This window comes from Stegodyphus dumicola, chromosome X1 (assembly GCF_044657685.1).
Source record: "Stegodyphus dumicola isolate Sdum_Otavi_A_Nest chromosome X1, ASM4465768v1".
NCBI classification, from domain to species: domain Eukaryota; kingdom Metazoa; phylum Arthropoda; class Arachnida; order Araneae; family Eresidae; genus Stegodyphus; species Stegodyphus dumicola.
This window is the reverse complement of record NC_140780.1, coordinates 37,142,306-37,161,544: the sequence shown is the minus strand read 5'-3', so window position 1 is coordinate 37,161,544 and position 19,239 is coordinate 37,142,306. Positions and strand designations below refer to the sequence as shown.

Sequence of the window (19,239 nt, the reverse complement as noted above, 5' to 3'; positions counted from 1 at the left end):
AAATTTACTCACATCGCTTTTGTTGCGTGTACAGGTATATAAATTTACTCACATCGCTTTCGTTACCTATATTACTTAACTTCATCTCTTTTAAGCGGTTACCAGAAAGCACAGATGCAGTGCTACTACACTGATCTCAGGAAAATCTCGTTAAGATCTTCCAGAGGAAAACAATATTTATGATATTACTGCCTTTTTTCTTTCAGTTTCTGGGAATCGGAATGAAAGCAGTAAAGATGATTAGATCGAGGAAAGTTCGGGCCTTGCAGCCTCACTTTTCCTAGCATAAAACAGCTCCTGACAAAGAAAGAAACTTTCTACGATTCATTATTCCTTTTCAAACTCAAACGGATATGAAGCATTAAGTTAATGATTGATCTTTAGGGTCATTATTCTGAAATGCGCTTAGGGTTGTTTAGCCGGGAACGAAAGCTGAATGAAAGGACGAAGAATGTGTCGTTCGGAGCTGAATGACAAATGTTCAAGCCCGCTTTTTTTAATGATGATCGGTTACATCTCAGAGAGCACTTTCTTCCACCCTCTCTTCTTCTGGAATGCAGTGTTTGTGTTTCCTTGTCATTCGAATAGTTTAATGATGTGTAGTATCTTCAGAAAGTTAATTTAATGCATCTCCAGATGTAAATGATTAAACTACAAATGTATAATTGATTTTTTTTATTTCTTTTTCAATATAGGATGAACAAGTTTCCATGTAACTTGCGGCTATCGTTTTAGAGGAACATTTGACATTTTTCTGTAACATTAGCTTTAATACAAAATTGTTTACGAACATATTAAACACAAAATATGTTCTCGAAGTGAAAAGCAATTTAATTACTAACTTGATTTAATTAATTTAAGATCTTTTAAAATTTTACACATGCTGTACAGGTGAATATCACACCATATAGAATGCTATTTAAGTGATATTCTCGTAGTGAATTGTTGAAGTTTCCTAAGAAGCTTGCAGTTTACTTTTTTTCAACTTATAAGGGAAATTCAAAGAAGATTTCTTTTAAAAATTATTCGTGATTACAAGACTATTAGTTACGAGGCGCATTTTACTGTAGCTGTTGTTCCACACACAGATATTGAGATTTTAAGCAATATTGAGATGCAGGAAAGCATTTGCAGGCACTCCACATCAAACTTTCTTAATGACAATCTTCCAGTTTTTTCTTTGCAATACAGTTTAAAACTTTTGCAAGATTTCAAGCTAACTAAAACTTAAATTATTATAAACAGTTAATTAACAATTTTACATTAAACTGTTGGCTTATAAAAGCACCAAAATATGATGGTATTACATAGCATTACTCTTTATTATAATCACTTAAAAATTATTTTGTAAAAAAGCGAACTTCTGTGTTTTATTCGTATTATAAATGTTTTCAAGCTTGTAAGATTTTATATCAAAATTTATATTGTGTTCACATAAAATTGTTTCAAATTTCTATCACATACCTTCGCAAGTTTTACCATCTCTCTGTAATTGGTAGCCGGACAAGCAACTACATACAGCTCTTCCATTGACACTTTGGCATACATGAGAACATCCTCCTTTATCTCGAGCACATGCATCTATCTCTGCCAAAAGTACGCAAAATTTTACTTAAAAGAATACTTTTATAATTCTCAAATACTCTTATAATTCATTCAAATTATTAAATCACTTAAATTGCATTTCAGTTAATACAAAAAATATTTCAAATCTTTTGAAAATACACTGAAAATATATCTCCGCCCCGAAAAAAAAGCACATTGTTCCAGAAACTTCGGAAATGTTATTTTAGTGTCAAATTAGTATTAAAATCCCTTGCCAAGCAGAAAAAGTTTGCAAACTTTGCTTTAAAAGTTAAGTTGGCTCCAAGGTTTCCTACAGCCACTCTGTAAGCTTAACTTACACTTAGTTGTCACTTAACAGAATAATCTAGAACAGCAGATCCCAACTTTTTTCATCGAAGTACTCATTGACAATCTATATACATTTACTGTATTCTCATACTAGCAGTATGTTTGTAATTAATATAATTGCTGCTGTAAATATATCTGACAATAATGCAATTAAAAAGCAGTGGAGTACAACACAGACACATGCGTTTGCATTCAAAGCACAGTTGATAAAATGGATTCAGATAAATATATTGTAGATCTCATAAAAAAATTATATTAAGTCAATCACTACACTGAATTTATTTTCATTAATTTATTTACAAGTGAGAAATTCATTAACTCATTTTTAATATTTTTGTGCCACATTTTACTTACGGATATATTAACTTTAAATAATACTTACAAAACTCATAACAAATACTAAGTAAATATTTGGTGAGTTCTTTGAGAACTTTTTAATAAGCGTAGCTTCTTGGAGAAAGGTTAATCTGATGCAAGTCGCAGTCTTAAATCTGGAACTGCATTCAGCTTGCTTTGATATTTAATTTTAAATAAATTCACTATATTCTCCTTTTTAAGTTAAAAATGCACTGGTGGACGGTTGCTAAAGACGGATCACAAACGGCCATAGAGCACGTAAAAAAATAAGTGCGTTTGGATGAAATCAAATGATTCCAGAATACTAGGACATAAAAATACTAATTTATTGTGTTCTGAATTCTAAAAGGCTTTGAAAAGTGTTCAAGGGACAAAATACTCATATTGTGCTGAATAAGAAAAAGCGAAAAAAATGCAGTAACTATCCGCAGGTATTCTGGTGTAAGATGCAGGTTCTCGATATGGTCTCTATGGAGGGCGATGTAAGATTCCACACGTCGTGTCATACTCTAAAGAACATTATCCGACAGATGCTGAGGGTAATTTATCCGATTCCTATACGAGGACGAGGGTGTCCCTGTTTATTGGAGGGCACTGTCGATCAGCAAGACTTCTCCCAAAACATCCAAGACACTTTTAGTGGCATTCAGATCTGGAGACCATGCTAGTCATCATAAATATCCTCACTATCTACACACCTGGATAGCAACTGTTCGATGACATGCTGCGTTGTATATGAAAACAAATTTGTCCCCAACAGCACCACGGGACATGCGAAGATGAAGCAGCAAGACATCATTTAAGTACCGTTAGCCAGTCATAGGCCCAGTTGGAATCGCGTGTATGGACGTGCGGCCGTTGATCATAGTGCTGGCCCATATCATGATACTGCATCTCGGATATCGTATCGATCCTTTCCTGGATATTTTCTGGACAATAAGCAGTACTACTCTCACACCAGATCAGTTAGCGTCTATAATGCGGTAACAGACTGAACCTACTCTCGTCTAAGAATAGTACATAAGACCAGTTCTGTCGAGTCCAATTACGATGCTCGCGATACTATTGCAAATGGGTGGTACGTTGCTGCCTGGACAATGGAATGCGTATAGCAGGACGGCTGGACTCCTTGATATAAGCGTCTGGTTACAGGTTTTCGAAAGATTCGCTTGCCAATAGCAGCAACTACTTTTCTACCTCAATGGTTGTGTTGAGCCGGTTATTTTGTCGATAGCTCTATGTACCTATCTTCTGTAGGTAGCATACTGTGAACACGATCCCCCGTGATGCTTACTGTACATTTCAATTGTCTGAAATGATTCCTGAAGCCTTGAAACTGTACTGTGGATGACGTCGAACACCCTAGCAATATCTGTTATTTTTTGCACTTCTTGAGTCTTGCCAATAATTCGGCCACGCGTAAAATCATCTAAGAAACAAGTAATGTCCGGAAGACATACCGAAAATTGCAAGTTCGTAAACTGATTCCTTCCTGCTAAATTTTACTTTTGAATAACAAAGGTCAATACGCGTCAAATCCTTTATCTCTTTTATCAGCGCACCACGTGACGATCAATTTCGACAATCCAAAATTTGCATACGCACAACACTTTCTACTCGGTTCCGCTCTTATGCTAATTTCCACATTTTCCTCCCTTCCATTTTGTAGCATTTTGTCCTCACCAGCGGCCGAGCGGTAACGCCACTGTGTTGCCTAACTAGACTGCAAGCTGAGCTCATTGATGACCTACATTCATTCTTGACTCAAGCGCACCAGCGGCCGAGCGGTCGCTGAACACTGGTAGTTCAGTCCGAGGTTCGAATCCCGCGATCGGGCTGGCTGCATGGGTGTTTTCGTGGTTTTCCCCATGTGTAACGTGTATACGAGCCAGTTTCTCTTAGAAAGTCCTCCACGAAGGCATCCCTCCCTTAAGGCAGATAGCCCTCGAGTGCTTTGCCGTAATCTAATAAACCAAACCATTTTGTAGTCGCTTCAGCTGTTACTAACATCCGTTCTTAGCAATTGTCCAGCAGTGTAAAATTAAGCTCCTTTTACCTGAGAGTTGGTCGTATTTCTTTCTGCTATCTGCCCAAAAGATAATAAAGGATTTATCTCTGAATTTGGCTTTTAAAATAACATCATTCGAAAGTTTGATCAACTTTTCTTTTTTCTTGAATGGTAATCTTTGAATCAGGACAGAGAAATTCTTCGAACGGTTTTGTGATCCAGTGCTTTTATTTCCATGTTTCGAGATGCATCTCTTAAAAGATGATTTTTGATTTCTTTTAAATTTAGTTATTATAACATTCATTAAAATGGATAGACAAAGTTTATTGATTGGAATAAGAATAAAACAGTAAAGAAGTGAAACACTTAACCTAAAGTGCTAACCTAAGCCTTTTCCAATGAACAAATTGCAAAAATTGTAAATTTTGATGCAATTTTTTCCGAAACCGCTCTTATAATAAAATGCTAAATTTAGATTTTTATTTCCCAAAAATACTTGGTAATATTTAGAAACTTTAATCTAGTCACAACCTCTATGATTTGAAAATTGGGAACAATACCCTTTAAATAAAAATTTACGTTGACCAAATTTGAACTGCCGGTTGAAGAATTTACCACGGGGGAACCACTTTACATCTTATGAAGGATAAAAAAACATAGAATGAAGATTTGGTTTCTCTTCGTGTAGTGTTTTGAAAATTTTTGTGTTTTTAGGTTATATAAAATTACTCAGTTTAATAACGTTATCAATATCGATTTTTAATTGACCACTAAAATGCTTAAATTTTAGGCTTTGCTTGCACATGCAATAGTTATTCAACGTCAGATGGAGGCTTTTTACAACATGTACGCAAAATATTATCTGAAACCTTCATTCAGGCTTAACTCTACAAGTGCATGGCTTTCAAAAGTAAGTACAACTACGGCATTTTCATTTAAATAGCAATTAAACACATTAAAATACCCTCATTTCTTATACGTTATGATCGACGATGATGAAGAAAAATGTCTCCTTCAGCTTCACTAGCTTTGAAACTCTCTACAATAATTTAAACATCAGAGAAATAAGCAACAATCTTCTTTCAATCTTTGCAAAGAGTAAAGAAATTATTATTTTTAACTTCACCTATTATTATCGAGATACTATCCTCATATATGATACTAAATTGTTTGAGAAAGGGATAGGTTTTGATTTTCTTACTTATTCTTTTCCAAGCATACATAAAACAGCAGTTTTTCACAGAAGGAAACGTTACGGCATTTTAGCAATATACTAATTAGTATTCTAGAAGGTTTCAAGCGGATGTTTTTGTCTTTTCAAATAACTACAAGAAGGTTTATTCTGGTGTTTCACTAGGCAGTGATAAAACAACATTCTGTATTTTGTATTGAGAGTTTAATATAATTGCATTGTCTTCACCACGGTGTAACACTTCACCAAATGCAGTACGCTGAGGGACAGCCGTCATGCCCGGTATATGAAAATACTTATTAGATGTATTTATCCGATAAGTTTTATATAATCAAATAACTGAAGTTTTTCCTTTTTTTATATGTTCAAGGACTTGAGGACCGGCTACATAATTACCACATTTTGCTCTAAACTGTTAAATATGCGCCAAAAAATTCTTGGTCAGTTGTCGATATCCACACTACATTTCGAGCTTTGTATTTTTGCAAATTTTCTTCCTCTGCTCCTGATAATAAACGAGATGAAGCATTAACAAACAAAATGATATGTAAAAGGTACGAGGAACTCAAATCGAAATCTGTGCTCACCAGCGGCCTAGGGTAAAGTCACTGAACATAATTCTGGTGAATTCTGGGTTCGATTCTAAGAGAATGAACTGGCTGTACGGGCGTTTCCGTGGGTTTTCCCTATGTGTAATATATACACCAGCCAATTTTACTTAGAAGGTCTACTCGAAGCATCCCTTTTGAGTGGGCAGGTGGTTATCGCGTGTTCTGCCATAATCAAATAAGTTAAATCGAAATCTACTCACAGGAGCGAAATGTAATCACATGAATCACTAATCTTTTCGTTTGTACGAATATTCACTTGTTATAGTCAGGCAGCTGTTGAATAAAGCAATGATTGCAAACAGAAAATTTCTTGGTGGATTTGCATGGTTATAAATCACATTTAGACACTTGGGAGTTAAGAGACTAGCATTGTTGCCATCATTGTTTCATAAATTTTTGTGAGTTATGAATTTGTTAGCAACTCTTCAGTTTGGGGGTGAAATATTTTTATGCGTAACTGACGAAAAATAGTATAACTATCTAGGGAAAATGTTATAGAGAAATTTTATCGGATTTTATTAGAAATAATGTTAATACGTTAAAACGGTCAGTGAAAACGAAGAAGGCGAATGAAATGAAAATCTCAGAAGCAAACTAAACTCGGATGATGGAACCAGAACTTAATTCGAAATGATGTATCTAGTAGCTCTGGTTGCATAAGTTTTCTGGCAAATCTTGCTTTTGCTTACAGGATCAGTGTGCAGAGGCATCGAGAGCAACAAAAGTTGAAAGCCGGTTCAGAACCTGGATTGATGGTATGAGTTGCCATTGGGTACATAGCCTGTTCCATCTAGTCAAACGTACCTTGTGCTTTGACACGCCATTATTAAATTACCGAGGTTTAATACTCTTGGAGCTTGCTTCACTACACCTTTCAATAGGATAGTGCGAAACCGCGTGTTTCCCTGGATATTCTAAATTTCCTTAATACATAGGGCTATTAGCTTATGCCTTGGCAGCTCATGTTCCATTACCTCACATCAACTAATATCATCTGGTATATGGTTGCGGATAGACTGGCATCTGGCATATAATTCAAGCGACATGGTCAGCAATATGTCAAAATGAAATCCAAAGTATTTTCATCTCCTTGCCCAGCTATATAATAACTGCTTTTGTTATCATACCTCGAAGCTGCCTGAAATTTTAATTATTTTATCCTTCTATTAATGCATTTGAATAATAAGTATTTTTCTCCTAATTGTATTCATTCATGGTGTAGCACTTTTAACAGCCATAATAGTGTACACTGATATTATCAGGCATGTTACAAGAAATTATATCATACAAAATATCTCCTGGTTTTAATCAATTCGTCCCCGAGTTAAAAAATAATATTTTCCTAATTCTTGAGTTATGACTATTAGAGAGATAGAACTTAAAGCGAGGAAAAAACTTTAGTCTTCAAGTATGCAATCTTTGCTGAATATCCTGTTTGATTTATCTTAGTTGTGCCATGTAAAATACTTGAATGCTACAGTTTCTCTGAAGATCAAAATTAATTGCGTTTCACCTGACTAATACCTGATTTTTTCCGCTCATTTCGTCGCAGACAAACTGCGGATTTAAAAATAATAACTTTTAATATTCTCTGCTTTTCTGAAAAGATCTGGAATCTTTTCAGAGAAAAGCAGAACGACATGATGACAAGATAAAGAAGCCAAAAGAAACCTTTAATGAGAAGGGGATCAAATATTCCTTTGCACGCTGTCAGTTTTTTATTAAAAAAATAAAGTTATATTATGACAGGTATTTACACCAGAGCAATTAACATCGCACTACAGTATTTCATTAACCGAAAAAATTCCATTTAGGCAAGTAAAATATCATTTAATTACTTTGCATATGATTTCTTATTTAATATTCTCTGAATTCTGTAATTTATGTGAAAAGTGTAAGTTTTCCTGTAAATCTGTGATAAATGCACCACGCAGAAAGTAGTCGTAAATTTCATTCAGAAACCGATTTATGGTTGGTCAGTCTTAGGTAGTCTGGTTAAGCCAACAAAGAGATAGAATATCTGTTCAAGTGACATCTTATTAAATCAAACGAAGTATTTAAAAAAATAATATTGTTTTAATATAGTTTCTAATTTAAGAATTAGCCGATATTGCTTCTTTTTTCAATACCTACCATTTTATTTAATCTCAAAATTAAATATTGCATCTTAAGCTACATACTGAAAACATTGCAGTATGGAATATTTTTTGAAAATAAAATTGTCTTTACAAAGCATTTTATATTTCTTCATCCATTCCCTAAATAATTGAATATAATGTCTGAGTGTAACTTTGCGGAGTATATTCGCTTAAATGTGATTAACAAGAAATTGTATCTATGAGCTACAATACCTTTTAGGTGTGAATTACGAGAAATAAATTAAATCTCGTAGAAAAACTTGATTTCTTGTTTTTATACACTTGCATGTGCTCTTTTGACTCAGCGAAGAGATACTTTTTATGACCAATTCAATTCTTTTTGCGTTTGAGCGTATATGATTGAAGTTTTCAAACTTAAATAAATGCTTAAGCAAGTTAGAAAATGTCCTCAGTTTTATTTATAAATTTAATCTGCTGCAATATATACTGTTCTAACTTCGCTAATATCTTAGCCTATTATCAAGAGCTTATAAAGCAGGTAAAATTATGTAGATGAGCAGAAAGGAAACATTTTCTGGTTTTAACATAACTGTACTGTATACTTCGGAAATATGGCAAACGCAATAGCTTTTGAATTATAGGTCGTAAATTCGTGGGTACAATTTAAGAAATGATCCAAGATAGGTCATACTAGTTTTGATCACGTGATACCGCTTAGAAAAAACGCCCAAAATTCAAATACTTCTGCAATGAAATAGTAATTATTCAATTTTAGTAACAATTAGTAGATTTTTCCTTATCTTGTTGCAAATGTCTTAGGAAAAGAACTCAGTAACGCGCAAAAAATTGGCTCTGTATTGAAAACTGATGACTTAAAAAATTTCATAACAAGGAAAGAATGTTATTTAAGGGTCTTATAAAGCGGAATTTCATTAAATACCAACGTGTATACGAGCCAGTTTCCCTTAGAAAGTCCTTCACGAAGGCATCCCTCCCCTTAGGCAGATAGCCCTCGAGGCTTTGCCATAATTACACAAACAAACATTAAATACCAAATTATGAATTTTATCATCACTATAGTTGTTGTTTGAAATCAGCGCTTCCAAATTAATATTTTTCTAGCATAAAAGATAAATCTGCATTCCAAAACTCGCCATGCACAGCTATTTTTAGCAATGATTTTACATGGCCCTCTAAAAGGTTTAATGATCTCAGGCAATTTTCATCAATCTTTCTGATAAGAAAGCATCACTCGACTAGTTTGGCGGCGATAAATACTTTTCTCATTCACATTTTGTATAAAATTATTTAGTTATTGTATAAAAATCCAGATTACTTAAATTTTTATCAAAAGGTGTCGTGTGTTTCGAACTATCTCAATCTGAATCTCTTACACTAAAACCATGGATCTGTAACTAACCATTCAGGAGAAATTTCGTCAGGCAATCTTTCTTGAAAAGAGCAGTAAAGTTTTAGAGGAAGGGGTACCTAAATTGACGAATCAATGGCAAATGCTTCCCGATTAAGAAACAAAATTAGCGTTTTGTCCATTCCTTGTCTCAGATATCAGATGAAATATTTCCCTAATGACAGAAATAATAAAAAATATTTCCGCTAGATGGTTGAAATTACAGCCCTGAAACATTGGTCTATTATGCTTAAGCAGTTAAATTTCGATACACTACACAGTTTATTGCCTTTAACAGATGATATTTCACCTAAAATTAAGAATTATATTGAGTGTTTTAAGTATGAAATGTGAAAATGTTCAGAATTGAAGTCTAACTTGTAGAGGCATTAGTTTTTAGTCCAAAGGGACAATTTGCCTAGAAGGACTATTAATTTCGTTTTGCCCTTTTGCGTCGATTAACGACAAGCGTTGTTTCACTTTTCACATTATTGCCACCAAATATTACAGCCCTGTATTATATTTAAAGAAATTAAATAATGAAGAATCTGCATGAATGTATGCATGTTTCTCTCACTGGGATAAAACAACGGTATCTTGAGCCATCCAAATTTGAATAACACAATCTTCCATAGAATATGAGCATGTGGAAGCCCTAACGTGAATTTGAAACTTGTTTTATTATCGATTTCATATTTTGTGTCACTTCAACGAATTTTTGATTAACAAACTAACCGATTTCAAAGCGAGCAATGGCAACACTGTACGAATAAAATTTTTTTTTATCTCCAGTGCTCGAGACTCTTTATCGGAAATCCTAAAGATATGGTCATTTTAAAACTGTTTTGCGATATTGCTGTTGAACTTAATTTTATGGTTTGAGTACATAGAAAATGCTATTTAATACATCAAGGTAACACACAAAACGTTTAAAAAATACCCCTTTGGACGTAATCTAAAATCTGAAAAATTTCAGACATTTTTTTTTATGTTTTATTTATTTTTTTTTTTAGTCCAAAGAACCAATTTGCCCAGAAGTACTATTAATTTTGTTTTGGCATTTTGCGATGATTCACTACAAGCGTTGTGTCACTTTCCAAATTGTGGCCACCAAATATTATCGTCCTGTATCATATTTAAAGAAATTAAATGATGAAGAATCTGCATAAATGTATATATGTTTCTAGCATTGTGATAAAACAAACAATGGTACCTAGAACCATCAGATTTTGAATGACTTAATCCTGCTGCGAAATATGGGTATCTGGAAGCCCAAATTTGTAATTTGTAATTTTTTTATTATAGATTTCATATTTTGTAAAACTTTAACGAATTTTTGATTAACAAACTCAAGGATTCCGAAGTGAGCAATGGCAACGTTGTACAGAAAAAGCACTTTCATCTCCAGCGCGCGAGACTGTGTATTGGAAATTATAAAGATATACTCATTTAAAATGTTTATTGTAATATTGCTGTTGAACTGAATTTTATGGCTTAAGTGCGAAGAACATGATATTTAATGAATAAAGGTAACACACAAAATGCTAAAAAAAAAAAAAAAAAAAAGCCTCTTTGGACGCAATTTAAAGTCTGAAACCTTTCACATTTTTTTTTTTATAAACAAGAGATGTGAAAATGTACAATGCCCTTGCCGAGAGTCGATCCTGGGCCTCTCGCTACCCGCTGAATGTGCTACTGTTACACCATGAAGGTATGCTGGAAGGAGAGATTTTATACCTTATAAACTCACTGTCGATGCAAGAACAACCATTTGATTGCAATCACTATCAAATAAGCATGAAGAGATGAATTTAAAAGACGAGATTTCCTAAACATGTCAGTCAAACCTGTAACAATGCATTGTAGGTTACCAAAAGATCTTTTTCTTGGAAAATAATTCATTCTAACCTTTTCTGAATTCCTATTTGTATACCGGTCTCGCAGTAAACAGAAGTAAGCTGAAATTAAAATTCTGATTACTCATGTTTGAAAAAATGATAAACCAGTTAAGCTGAGAGCTGATACTCTTGATTAGCTTTCAATTCATTCAGGATCCATAAAGCAATTAAATTAATTAGGGAATACTTAGTGAGTGAAAACGTATTTTAAGTACCTGTTGTTGACGAAGGGTTAAATTTGAATGAGAAAAACATTTCATTATGAATGAAACTTAATTCTTCTTAACATGCCTAATTAGCTGGAAGTAAACTCTTTTCGTGTAGGAACTGAATTATTACTGAATAGCTCTTTAACTCTTTTCTTAAAACCTAACTCAATGGATTTGACTTGAATGCAATTCACGGAATGCTATTTGAACTGAAAAGGAAATTTAATTAACGTTCTTTAAAAATGTTAAAAAAATTCAAATGAAACATATGAATGTTTTACATTAAAAATTAAAGTTCCGGTTTATTAAACTCTTTATTTGTTTATAGTTTTATGATTAATAAATTTTAATTTGTTAATAAAATTTTTAAATATCGAGGATAGTCTCATTTGTTGATATTTTTTGTCAGTTTCAGAAAATTATAATTAGCTGCAAGAAAGAATACGTTAACTCATTTTTAGGAAGCACAAAAGCTTTCGCATTTTCTTTTCTCTACCTTTTAAAAGGTAGAGAAAAGAAGGTAGAAAGGTTTTTTTAAGGTAGAGAGAAGAAAATGCAATTAAATTTCACAAGACCTCAGAAGCAGTATTGAAGTATTCCAAAAAATTATAACGCAAAACTTGAACTGAAGCTAAAAGCTATGGACGACGGTAATTCAGTTGCAGAATTTTTGAAACGTCGGTAAATATCATAGAAATGGAAAGACCAAAGTAGTCATAAAATGATCGTAATTCATCTACTTTGTACGTAGTATTTATTATGCAGCATAATTTTAACCTAGTAAGGCAAGTAAATTTGTAACCTAGAAAGACAAAGTGAGAAAAAAAGATTAATAGTTCACATGTTTTGCTTTTGTGCTTCCAAAGAACTGAAAAATTCCAAAAAGTGCATCTGAATGTTACACGGAGAAAAAAGTATAAAATTCCAAAAAGTGCATCTGAATCTTACACAGGATAAAATTCTAAAAAGTGCATTATAAAAGAAATGCGAAAAGTTGATTAACATTTCAAGCGTTAGATTAAATTTGGTTGCTTGGTTAATTATGCTAAAAATCATGGAGGGGTATTTGCCTAAGCCAATATTCCCAGTCTTTTTAGAAAAGGCATCTGCTTAACAGAACATCCGGGATTCATTACGCTGTGATTTGGATTTTAAATTACTATTATCAATTTTTAAATCTAAAATATGTGCACAGTGATCTCCATAGAGTTGCTCAATAGGTACTCTTACAAGGTTGACAGAATAACACGCAAATTACATTGTAGAGTTTACATTTAGTTTCTAAGCAATTATGCTATGTTAATAAACTTTTCTAACTTCCTCATTTCCATTTTACCGCCAGAATATAAATATATAGCTTTCATGATATTTAAATGAGGTAGAAAGAAGTGGGTATTTAAAGGAAAGGTATTTAAAGGAGGAAATCCGAACGTGTTCTTCCTGCTGAAGGCAGCGTTGCTAATTTAATTTCATTGCGAGCAGTGTTCTGTGGAGTTGCGTTATTATCGCCTTTAGACTTGTTACGCGGACCTTAGGCCAGGGCCAGCTTTCGCGTCCTTCTGGCTGTGTAGACGTTAGGCTAATTTACTTTTCTTAGTTTTAGTTAATCCATTATTTTTAATTTAAGTCGTAGTCGTTGGCTTCTGTAAGCACGAGTTGGTGCCGTTTGTTAACTTTTATCTGAACCAAATAAATAATTTACACCCTTTCCATGTCTCTCTGTGGTATTTACAAGACTTAGCGATAATTCGCTTTGAGTGTAACAGTTTTTGCACATTTGCCGTTACCTAAGACTGCGAGATTTTATTTAAAGGAAATTTTATTTCTGAAATAAAATTAGTAAACATAATTAAATTATTAAAATTATTGAAATTACTAAAATTAAATTAGTAAAATTATTGAAATTACTAAAATTAAATTAGTAAAATTATTGAAATTACTAAAATTAAATTAGTAAAATTATTGAAATTACTAAAATTAAATTAGTAAAATTATTGAAATTACTAAAATTAAATTAGTAAAATTAACGAAATAAAATTAGTAAAATTAGTGAAATTAAAATTAGTGACCTCTATTACTGGTGCAGTTTGTTTCTCTGTCAGGACTATTTTCACCGCAGAAAATGCTGATTTTCAGAAATTTAAAGCTAACAGTAAAAATGTCATTGCATTATTATTAATTAGCACCTTCTTAGGACAATCGTGATCCCTTAGCACAGCTTTTTTTGATGCCCTGGAACTCTTTCTTCCCTAGCTTTCATGATACAAAATAAGGTTATGGAAAATTACAGAATGATTTCGGAACTCCATAAAACTAGGGGTTCTATGCTCAGATTTTACGGGTGTAGTCTAGGTCTACGTGAGATAGTGACATCACATACAAATTCAAATCAGAGCTTCCATGATAAAACTTAAGTGCAGTTCTTTGCCATAATGCCTAGAGTTACTATTACGCTTAGCCTTCTTATGCGACGTTTAAACTGACTAAAACCGACTTCCTATCATATTACACGCTCAAAAATGAAATCTTACAAGAAGTTATCTTCGCAAATTATTAACTTCATAAAAGATGACTTGCTATCACAGGTGACAGGTGAATGCAGGGCCCGGACACTCGGACGGCTTAATATGACAAATCGGGTGTCGTCCGGTACCCGCACCTATTTAGAACAACACAACCCTGGCGACTTCCTGAAAGGACTGCATCGGAAATATATTAATGGAGAATATGACTTGCTATCACAGCAGGAGTAACTAGAAATCAGTTGTTGATGTCCTGTCCTTGTTGCTGTTCTTGATATGATAATTAGCATCTTCCTTTGTACGAGGCCAAATACAAAGAGCAGATTAAACTTGCAGTTTTGTAGTGCTTGTCATAACTTAAAATGGATTAATTTCTTTGTGTTAAGGGTACTATACACCTTAGAAAACGAGATTTTGGTAAAAAAACTCCTTTTTTTGTTCTTACGCTCGATGAAAGTATTATTTCTTATGTTTCCAAAACCGTTTGAATTTTGTTCCTGCGTTCATTTAAACCGGAGTTATGATACTTTATTTGACACCTTGTCCTCGAAAAGCATACCGGAAGTGCACAAGACGTAAATATTAAAAAGGCCGAAATGGGTGTGTCAGAGTTGTTTACTTTTATTTTGGGGGCTTAAAACTTTATTTAATTGCATTTTAAAGACCAAAAATTATTTTTATGATAGCAACTAAACAAATTTCTGGCATATTTTCAAGCTGTGAGCTACGAATTCACTAACGCATTTTCGCTCGTGTTTTGATTCTGTGCTGATAAGCGTTTTTTTTATTTATTACTGAGTAATATTCATTAATTTTTATACGTATAGATAGATATTGGTATAGATATAGTAAATCAGGTATAGATATTGGATACTACACTGCAAACGAGTATGACAGGTTTGATGTTAACCATATCGACAATGCAAAACAACATTACCTGATTTGGCTTAAAAAGCAGAGAAAAATTTTAAAAGCTGCGAGAAAGCAAAAAAAAAAAAAAAAGAATGTAAATTCTGAAAACCAAGAGGGTATTAGTTATGAATCAGTGAAATTTTAAGTTCACAAACTGATTAAAAGTAGATAATCGAATGTTTGAATTCTTTAAATGCGTTTATCTCGTTTTTCATTTTTCGTGTTTTAATGCTAACAAGAAACACAATATCTTTAAAACGTATCATTGAAATCTTATGCAATTTGGTATACATGTTTAGAACACTTCATGTAAAGAGACAGACTAGTTAATAATTGATAAATACATTTTTTATAAAGTTATTATGTGTTAAACATGAATTTTAATGAGAAAATATGCTTTTACTTTGTTATATTACACATTCTAGCTTAAAAATTTTTTAAATAACTTCTTAGCTTTAAAATAATAGTCTATCTTCTTGAGAATATCATTATGATGAGTTTGCATTTTACAAAACGTGAAAATATATAATACTTTTTGTAGCACAGTGTTTCTAATTTACTGTAAATATTGCTGTTTTTTTGCTTGTTTTCTTACTTTACTCCAAAAATACAAAATGAATGGTCATTAAATAACTCAGCTTCTTCATTTTTTTCATCATTAATTAAGCATATGGTAGGCTTTTGAGTATAAAGAGTAAGTTAAACATTCTTATTAACTTACTTCTTGCGTCTTTAAAATTTAGCGTAGCATATTTTTATTGTAAAATTCATTAATAATCTCATGGTAAATATGCAAGAAAATTTCTTTAGAGCTTTTCTGAATAAGCTAAAGCATATATTTAAATTAAAAGAATTGCAATATATCTCTTGAAACTTCCCGAAACAACAATGTACCATAATCTTTTTTTTTGGGGGGGGGGGTTATTTGAAAGCCCTGGCCTCTTCTAGAAATGCGATAATGGTGGAATTTCTACGGATAACTATATTTACTTCGAGTTATAATCCAGGAAGATACGAAAATACTCGTACAAATCAGACCGTTTCACTACGGTAACAAAATTTGGAGTGCAAATACCAGAGTGCCGCATAGATTTTAAACCGATGAGTATATATACAATCACGCAGTCTTTTTTAAACTTTCGCTGTGTAGAGTCCGCTAGAATGTTTTATGAAGAAAATACAAAAATCATCTGTGCCTTCGCTAGCATTCAAACCGAGGATCATCCAGTTACCAATTCCCATATCAACTACTTATATCACGAGACAATGCATAGGGAACTGCGATAATTCTTTATATTCTCTCCCACTGAAAGGGCGACCGGGAAGTGGTAAGCGACCCACTCGACCAAATTCAGATGTTATTGCTCAGCACATTTTAGCTCGGACACCATTGTAAAGAACACTAGGCTGCGATGAAGAATCAATTGAAGTTATCAACTGAAGAATCAGTTACCGTGAAAAATCAGTTGTATGCTTGCTGAGATTCGAACCACATATCTTCCACTTGCCAGTCGGACGTGCTTACCACTTAAATTACGAAAGCACGCACGGGGTAATGTGAAAATTCTCAACAAATTAAGTCACAAAACAGTAATATTTCACTTTTCAGTTTTATTTCCGACAGAAAAGAGAGTTGACAGTAGGAGGGTTTCGTGCATTTTCTCACGTTTAACCTAAGTAATTTCCCTTAAACATTCTTCATGAAAACGTTTCTCCACGCATGTAAAAGAGAGCTCTATCACTCCCTGGCATAATTATTTCCCACCTAATACATTTTCAAACACAAAACTAGCCGTGAAAATATTTTTACGTAAGTTTGTAGAGTCATTAGGATTTTTTTATAGCAGGAGACGTGAAAAATGCTGAATGCCCTCGCCGGGATTCGAACCTGGACCTCTAGAATACGCGCCGATGTTACACCACGAAGGCATGCAGAAAGAAGGGAGTAAATACCTTATAAGTTATCTTGGAATCCTGCAAAAGTTGCGTCAAAATTACAATTGCGTAAGAATACAATTAAAAAGGCAATTTTAAAACCATTTGCATAAAAAGATTTACGAGCATTAGTAAATTAGTTTTACTAAACATTTTAGAAATATCTGAAATCTGCAAAACATTCTCATTCATATAAAATTTTCTACAAAATATTATAGAAACAAAATTTGTAACAAATTTGAATATATGAGGTAATAGCCTGAAAAAGAAAAAAAATATTCCTTGTTTATGAACTCTAGAAATACTTAAATTTTATTATTTTAAAATATAACTTTCTGTTCTGTTCATACAATGCAAAATTAAAAATATTTTCTTAAAATCTTACCGACACATGTTTTTCCATTTCTTTCCAGACTGAATCCAGGTAAACAACTGCACACTGCTCGTCCCATAACTGTATCACATCTTTGGGAGCATCCTCCATTATCACGGCTGCAAGCATCGATAGCTAATAATAAAAAAGGGACATAAATATATTTTTTTCTGCCATTTTAGCTAGGTAATTTGTTTTAACCAAGCTTTAAAAAATAACTGGGAAACAAATTTCCCAATAATTTCCAACCTCTTTTTTACTGGTAAATCTTCATCCAGGCACGCCTGAAAAACTCAATTACAGATTTAAAAAGAAGAGATGCTGTTTTCTCCAATAAAGAAATGTGTCAACCCCAGTGGACGATACCGGATTGTTTATGACATTCGTGGCAGTAATTATACTGGAATTTAATTGCACTGAAGCACGCTGAAAAGCATTCTCCTATAATTACGCCTATCAGGAATCGGGAACTATTTTGGGACACTCAATTACACAAAGGCTTTTTGCTGACAAGATAATGTGTTTTATGCACGATTAACACGCTTGATGTGAAGAATGTTTCATTATGATGTGAATAAATTGAGCTTTATGTTTAATCCGCTGTTTGTTAAATCATTACGATAAGAATAGGTTGCCAAGAATTTATAATTGCGGTTACGTTAATTTTTAAATAAAAGCTACAAAAGTATAAATGATGTAAGATATAGAATTTATGTCCGAAATATACATTTTAGACTTTATACATGCATTACAGTAAAAGCATCATTAGGAAAATAATATGACCAGAAAAAGAAACCGACGAACAGATTTAAGCATTATAATCAAGCGGACAAGCCATATAGCTAGGAAAGGAAACCGACAAGCATACGCAGTCATCGAATGAAGAGAATTATTTAAATTTAGACACAAATGAAATTTTTATCTGCCGTAAGTTTTGTATAAAACTCTATTGATAATCAGACCTTGGTTCCTGTTTTCCAGAAGGAAAACATTTCTGATCTTTTTCCAGTTATTTCTCTCTGATGCTATGATGTCTGATCTGCAGTGTCAAGAATTATTAGCTTCTGAGGAAGAGGGACCTATGTGTGATCACCGTCGAAACTACTGGAGTTTTATTCAAACCTAAGGCTGCTTTTTTCACTTATCTTAAATTCTATTATGGTATATTTCTTTTCCATTCCGAACAGAATTACAAGGTATGTCAAAAGGAATGCCTCTGTTATGCATGATTATAGCAAACAATGTAATTGGTGTATATTTATCTTCGATACATTAATTTTATCTTTGATTATCCAAATTTCTTGTCATAGATAACAGTTGATTTATGTGAGATCCTTCTGGTAGGCGACACATACCCATAGGCATACATAGAGTCTATTTCAATGCGCACACTCAAAAGTACATTTGATGTAACTGAAGAAATGACATCGATAATACGAAATTTGTGTTTACCAGGGTTGGATGGCAGTGATAAAGAAAAGCAATATTTTTTAGTAGTAAGTCAGGTGGGGAATGTATAGCGGTTTACTCCTTTGTACTATTGGCTGGATGTATGTCGCATGACAAAAGGATTAGTGAAAAGAAACTTGAACAGTCAAAGTTTAATATTATATACCACCGTTTGTAACTAGATGATTCTGTTTGATAAGCCTAAACTAACTGAAAACAGTATCAAATTGAAAACCTGTGCATTAGACTGGCTGGCAAAGAAGCAAATCCTATTACTTATCCTATTACTTATCTTTAATAAAAATTCCAACCCATAAAAAGTGCAGATGATTACAATGAAAATTACGTTAAT

At 33.0% G+C, this 19,239-nt stretch overlaps 1 protein-coding gene across 4 annotated transcripts in view; it reads right to left on the bottom strand.

Moving 5' to 3' along the window:
• The window catches only part of LOC118182303 (uncharacterized), a 495,450-nt gene that overhangs the window by 197,555 nt on the left and 278,656 nt on the right, over nt 1–19,239 (bottom strand). For 3 of the 4 annotated variants that reach the window (XM_085807736.1, XM_085807739.1, XM_085807737.1), the window contains 2 exons: nt 17,451–17,573; nt 1,465–1,587 (listed from right to left, as the gene is read on the bottom strand). In XM_085807736.1, the coding sequence (XP_085663862.1) occupies nt 1,465–1,587; nt 17,451–17,573 (246 nt within the window). The remainder of the gene's footprint in view (nt 1–1,464; nt 1,588–17,450; nt 17,574–19,239) is intronic. The other variant, XM_085807738.1, reaches the window with a different exon arrangement.